This window comes from Macadamia integrifolia, chromosome 2, assembly GCF_013358625.1.
Source record: "Macadamia integrifolia cultivar HAES 741 chromosome 2, SCU_Mint_v3, whole genome shotgun sequence".
In the NCBI taxonomy this organism is placed as follows: Eukaryota; Viridiplantae; Streptophyta; class Magnoliopsida; order Proteales; family Proteaceae; genus Macadamia; species Macadamia integrifolia.
Genome location: NC_056558.1, coordinates 15,952,580 through 15,959,456, shown reverse-complemented (window position 1 = coordinate 15,959,456; position 6,877 = coordinate 15,952,580). Strand labels below are relative to the sequence as shown.

The following is a 6,877-nucleotide window of genomic DNA, read 5'->3' as shown; positions in this document are numbered from 1 at the left end:
ATCCTAGCCATTCATCACTGACCTACACAAGTAACAAGGTGGAATGCCAAATATTCCACAAATAGTGGGTCCACTCAGATTTACGTCAATCCAACAACAACATTCTTAGTCTTAATCCCAACTTAATGAGGTTAGCCATATAGATCCAATAAACATATAATACGAAAAAAAGTTCAAACAACTCCAAACACCATAGATGTCAAGATGAGAGAAAAGAGAAGAAGTGTGAGAGTAGAGAGATGAAAGTAAGAGGAAAGATGCACAACCTAATAAGTCTGGAAAATCTTAGCTACATGGGGTTGGCTATATGGATCTTGTCCTCTAATAAGCTCTATCCAAAATTCTAGAAATCACATCTTTTTTTTTTTTTTTTTTTCGACTAATTCTTAATGAACTGCCCAATGGGACTTCACTCACTCTAAGGGTTTCAATCGGTTGGGCTTGGTAAGTTTCGATTAGGCCTAATCAGGCTTCCCTACTTTAGGACCTTGCATCATGACTAGCCCATTTAAGTAATTAGTCCTCATATGTTAGGCATTGTCCCATTTATAAAATGGTTGGTTGGGTATTGACCTCTAATCGGACTAAACAGGCCTTTTCAAGCTTTAAGCGAGCTATAATCAAGCTCTAAATGAGCTATAATCAGACTTCAAACGATCTTTAAACGTGTGGGACTTAGTAAACAAATTCTAAGTGGATTATAAACAAACCTAAAGCATGTCGAACTGAGTCAAGACTATTAATCAATCGATCCCAGTGGGCATTCATTGTGTAACAACCTTCCACCTAGATTTACTTATGAACAAATGTGTCAAGAATTGGGGCCAGGCCAATTCGAGTTTTATATAGTCCGACTCAATTGGGTCTGTGAATTCGTCCCTGTAATTGACTCCTTTTATTCATGAATATTAAAGAGATAAGAAGGAATGATAAGGAGAAAGAAGAACACACCAAATACAAACTCACATACTCATGTGACAGTGGTCGATCATCTTAACCTAGTGGCCCCTTACTCTTCTAACATAAGCTGCAAACCAATGTGGCAGGCACTAGAATCAACCAGAAACCTAACCACGGCTGTGGCTGATTGGAAATGTGGCCAACCTAACCATGGCTGTGGCTGATTGGAAATGTGGCCCCACATAAGAGATACATCAGTGACTCACACAAAAGGATGACATTACAGGAAAAAATTCTGATTAATCCCTCTGTGTAATCGAGTTCTAGAAAGAAATTTTCCTGACTACAGGGGTACTGTTGGAAGTAAATTGGAAAATATCTCTTTTTCCATCAAGATTCAATTAGACTGAACTTGAAATGACAGAAAGCTCCTTGATTCTTATTTTAATAAACAAAAAGTCAGACCTAACAACTCATCCTCGTGGCCTCACCAAGAAAATGAACAACCGACTAACGTGTAATTCCTTGAAAAAATCAAGGCTATTTAAGTAATTTTATCTATTTCCAACCCCTTTTAGGACAAAAGTTGTGCACCTAATGCCAGCTCTAATCTTCTAAAAAATTCAAAAGCCGAAGGGTATTTTTGTCATCTCAAATTTCGTAAAATTGATTTGCCCTATCTTCAAGGCTACAACCCTAGTCCTTAACGAATAGGGTTTTCTGGTGTTGTCGCTTCTTGGAATCGATTATATAAAGCTGCCCTCATCTTCCAATCCCTTCGTTGAAGCAAAGGAGAGTTAAGGAGAGGCTAGGGTTCCTCGTGACATCAACCAAGGTAACTAGTTCTTTACATCTTCTCAATGAATCTTTGTTTTTAGTCGATCTATGATCCATATTTCATTCCTTTTGTTTGATTGAGTGTGTTTGATTCGCATATGAATATCTCAATCTTCTGAGTCGATCCGATATTTGTTATGATCGAAGAGCGTGTTTTTGGTTTTCCGATGCTCTTGGTTTTATTATTTGTTTGTTGTTTCTCTTTCGGATCATTAGATCTGTTTATTTCTTATTAACGTACTTTTTTTTTTTTTCAATACATTCTGTTTTTGCCGATTAATTGATTCTTACCTGTAAAAATTTTAGTTTTTGGTCTGTTACAGAATTATCGGCTTTGGTATTAATGTTTTAGATTAGATCTCAGGGGAATCTGATCTCGCATATCTGGATTAGCTTTATCATTAACCTAATAGGTTTCTGATATTGTTCTGGTTGTTCTTGTCGATGGTGCTTTTCTCATTTTTGATTGATTTTCAATCCTTTTAAGTAAGAGAATCAAAACTTGGAAACTACTGCAAATACGATGGCTTGGATATTGTTTAAGCTTCTTTTTCCCCAATTTGTTTAGTCGTTGTATGTTGAACCAATAGCAAGCTACAAGCCTTCTATGATTAGTTAGGATTGATGAGCTTTGTTTTATTTTACTGCTTAGGCTTGGATTTGCTTTTCTAAGTTTCCTTTCTGCTCAGATTGACTTGATGGATAGTGTTTTTTTTCCCCCTTAAATGGTATCAGATGATTAATTTTAATGGTAGGTGATGCTTTTCTTAAATACTTTTGTTTGTTCCCTGTTCCCAACTTAACAGAGTTGCGAGTAGGTAGTAGAACTATTGTTTTGATGGGACTAGATGCATAGTTATCAAGGCGAGTCTTATCCTTCTCGCCTTGGTAACTATGACCTGATGAAATAATAACTATTCTCATACTGGGCATGTTTGTTGCACATTCTGTTGGATTCAAATTTTTTCTTGTAGCTTGCCTCTCAGATGCTATGTTCATCACCCCTGGGCCCAGCATGATTTGTGTTGCAGATTGTCTAATTTTAGTCAATTTCATAGTAGGCTAAAGTTTGTTGTATGGATGAGATGGAATCCAGTCACTTTTGGGCAGTTGGTGATTCAAAACTAAGGGAATGCTTGAGTTATCATCTCCTTCTGGCTATATTTCCATAGCTGTGTTTGATTATGTTGTATTCCACACACATTATCTAGTTCTTTATTTAAATTATCAATCACTCAAATTTTCCATGTATCTAGTGGCACAAAATGATGAGATATGTCTGCGTTGCTTTGTCGTGGTTTCTGGTTTGGAATCTTAGAAGTAACAGTAGTATTTATTTATTTATTTATTTTTGGGGTGGATGTGACCGTAGTCTTAGATATCTGTATGTAGTTTTGTAGTAGGAGAATGGACTGTTTTATTATCCTATGTTTGTTTGAATCCCTGAACATACAATTGAGGCCATCTGTTTTTATTTTTATTAAATATAGGATTTTTAAGCATGATATGTTCATTTGGTATTAAATGAACATGTTTATCTATCATTTGTTGGATTTGTTTTACTGTTTAGGATTCTAAACGATTACTTTGTTTATGAACTTGGCAGTTTTCTCTGATATATCTGTAGATCGCCAAAGTGGAGGTTGTCAAGTTTGAAGTTTCTTTTATGTCTGAAAGGGCCTCTCTCTATTTGGGATCGGTTGGGCTTCTTGGTGAGTACTGTCCTACGTCAAGGAAAAGGAACAGACACTGCATGCATCTCGGGCCGTTTCGGGATTTAATTCATTATCAGGGTTGCTATTGGATGCAGCCTTACCCATTTGTTAGGGATCAGTTCTGTATTGAAGAAGGAAGTGGCCTGCTGAAAACAAAAAATCCTGCCAGTCCAGTATTTTTCAATTCAAGCAGCTACTGCTCTCTCTAATATATGTCATAGCATTTGTGTTCTGAGAAACAAAGATGGCGTTGCAAAACATTGGTGCTGCGAACAGTGATGATGCATTCTACAGGTATAAGATGCCAAAAATGATTACCAAGATTGAAGGACGGGGAAATGGCATCAAGACAAATGTCGTTAACATGGTAGATATTGCGAAGGCTTTGGCAAGACCTGCTTCTTACACCACAAAGTACTTTGGTTGCGAACTAGGAGCCCAATCCAAATTTGATGAGAAAACTGGTGTTGCCCTAGTCAACGGGGCCCATGATACTGCAAAACTTGCAGGGCTTCTTGAGAACTTCATCAAGAAATATGTCCAGTGCTATGGGTGTGGGAACCCTGAGACAGAGATAGTTATTACTAAGACCCAGATGATCACCCTCAAATGTGCTGCATGTGGTTATGTTTCGGATGTTGACATGAGGGACAAACTCACAACATTCATAGTCAAGAACCCTCCTGAACCAAAGAAGGGATCCAAGGATAAGAAAGCAATGAGGAAGGCAGAGAAAGAACGCCTCAAGGAAGGGCAAGCTGCAGATGAGGAGCAGAAGAAGCTCAAGAAAGAGTTGAAGAAGAAGGCTCCCTCAAAGGATGCGGCCTCCAAGGGAACCTCAACCAAGAAGAAGGGAAATGTATCTGATGAGGATCGGACTTCACCTACTCGCAGCCAAGCTGATGAGAATGAAGCTGCCAATGATGATGATGATGACATCCAGTGGCAGACTGACACCTCTCTTGAGGCAGCTCGTCAACGTATCCAAGAGCAGTTGAGTACAGTGACGGCTGAGATGGTTATGCTCACAGCCACTGAAGAGAAGCCAAAACCAAAGAAAACAGAAGTTGCTGGCAAGAACAGCCCACCAGAAGCAGAAGCAGAAGCAAAATCTGACCACAAGGGAGGTGAGAATGGGACTGCTATTGAGAGCACCCAGGAAAGGCTTGTGAAAGAGATCCGAGGGAGTCTGAAGAAAGGATGCACTGTTAGCCAGCTGCATTCTACCTTGGGATCCCTGTCAGGCACGCCCCAGGAGGTCATGAATGCTTTGTTTGAAGCTCTTTTTGAGGGTGTTGGTAAGGGATTTGCGAAAGAAGTTGCCAAGAAGAAGAATTACCTTGCTGCTGCTGCAGCAGGTGATGATGGATCACAAATGCATCTGCTGTGTGCACTCGTTAATTTCTGTGGAAAGGCAAGCTCTGAAGTGGTGAAGGAGGTTGCTGTGGCTCTCAAGACACTGTATGACAGTGATGTGCTGCAGGAGGAAACAATTGTGCGGTGGTATCAAGAAGGCTTGGCTGAAGGCAACAAGAACTCCCAGTTCTGGAAGAATGTAAAGCCTTTCATTGAGTGGCTTCAGAGCGCAGAGTCTGAATCAGAGGGGTGATACGTGATATAGCCGAGTCAGCTCAGCTTTGTGTAGTTACTGGATTGGCATCTTTTGGGTCTTCTGTTCTTATTGTTGCTAGTCGGCTTGTCTGTCTGTCTGTCCTTGGAGTGTTGGTGCATACGCTTTAATTAGGAAGATACACGTTTAGTATCTCTACACTAGTCTTAAATATTTTGGATTCTGAAACGTTTGAATTTAAGTGTTTTGTGTATTTTGGGTACTGAATAACTTTGAAGGGATCCTGATTCTAAGGTGAGTGGTTTCTGTTATCTGCTCCTCTTTAGTTTTTGAAATCTATGGTTGGGCATGTGCTTTCTTTTTGTTGTAGTACTTTCTGCCAGGAGTATATGCTTGTGTGAGGGTTCGAGTGTGGCCTTTATTTTTGCGGAATTACAAGTTTTTGGGGTGCGCACATGGCCCGTGTGTGCCTAGGGTGGTGGTGGTGGTGTGTTTGGACGCTCCAATGCGCATCGTGCACAAAATTGTGGTGGAGTAAAGAGGTTCAAGGCGAGACTTCTATGATCATCTGGTTGTATGGGTGAATATTCAACATTTGTCCCATTCTCTGTAATTATAAGGGGAAGGGGGTATATTTGAAAGCAAAAGAGACAGGTGGTAGAAGTTCACTCTTACGAGCAGTGGGTCCAATCTCGTCCAAGGCTATGCCCCAAACCTCTTTAAGAAGCTGAGAATATGCCCCTAATCTCTTTAAGAAGCTGAGAATATTGAAATCTCTTCAATATTCCTGGCCATTTTAGATGGTTTCCTTCGAGACCTTGGAGAGCACCTTTAGTTGTAGCTCCCAGCTCCTGCCCAATCATCTTGTGATGAACAAAATGCACAAGAAATCTCAATGCAGAGCTAAGTTGAATAACTCGGCTACCATTATGAAGGAGCCACCAATTGGGAAATCTTGAATTTAGGATGAATATGAAGCTTCTTCACACACAAGTAGGTTGGGTGATGGATGTTCATCCTTGTTTGGAATCTCCACATCATCAATCTCATTAAATTAGGAAAAAGATATTATTTACAGTTTTTTTGTTTCAAAGTTAAGAAAGCTACTTTTGCCACCTCATATATATCTTGGGAAAATATTATGTGGGAGAGCATAGTACCTATGCTCAGGGCGGGCAGGGGCGTGATGATTAGACCGTCCCTCATTTGCCTTTCCTAAGGAAACCACCCATCAGAGCCATTGTTAACCACTGATCCTTGAAAGTGTATTCTCAAAACACCTATATCTACAGCTGTGGCAATGGAGGTATAATTTGGTAATACACGAGCTATATCGGTTGCTTTTAATAGTCATTCAAAACAAAATATTTAGGAGGTGACCATTCCCCCTATTAAGCAGGCTTAAAGAAGGGAAAGCAACTCTTAAAAAGCCACAGCTCCTAATTGTTATGCTCTCGCCTTCTTGCTTCTCTAAGCGAGCCTCTCACATGCCCCAAATTTGAATATTTCACCTTAATTTAACTCTATAAAACTTGACATGATATTTTCCCTCCCATGTGAGTGGAGCCGATGTCACATTGTAAAGCCTAAGAACCGTTAGCAGCTTTTTTTTGTTCTTTTATTTTGGGGGGGGGGGGGGGATAACGATCCAGAGGTGTACATACAAGTAGGGGAGAGGTGTCAACATACAAGTAGGGGCTTAGAAATGAGGGAGGGGAAAGATGATGCACAGGAAGGGATTGATCCTTTGCTGCTCTAGAAGCCAATTAATTTGCTACATCATTGCCTTTTCTAAGTTTGTGTTTGGTGGTCATTCAAAAAATTGTTTTTGATGGTTTTTCATTTTATATGAAAA

At 39.8% G+C, this 6,877-nt stretch overlaps 1 protein-coding gene across 1 annotated transcript; it reads left to right on the top strand.

Moving 5' to 3' along the window:
• Positions 1-1,595: 1,595 nt before the first annotated feature.
• LOC122068328 (eukaryotic translation initiation factor 5-like) lies at positions 1,596-5,333 on the top strand. Its single transcript, XM_042632204.1, has 2 exons — positions 1,596-1,735; positions 3,344-5,333. Exon 2 carries the CDS (start codon positions 3,697-3,699, stop codon positions 5,059-5,061), a length of 1,365 nt encoding a protein of 454 aa, XP_042488138.1. The 5' UTR covers positions 1,596-1,735; positions 3,344-3,696; the 3' UTR covers positions 5,062-5,333.
• Positions 5,334-6,877: the final 1,544 nt, after the last annotated feature.

Coding starts and splice junctions, on each gene's coding strand:
- LOC122068328 (XM_042632204.1), top strand. CDS start 3,697: ATGGCGTTGCAAAACATTGGTGCTGCGAACAGTGATGATGCATTCTAC.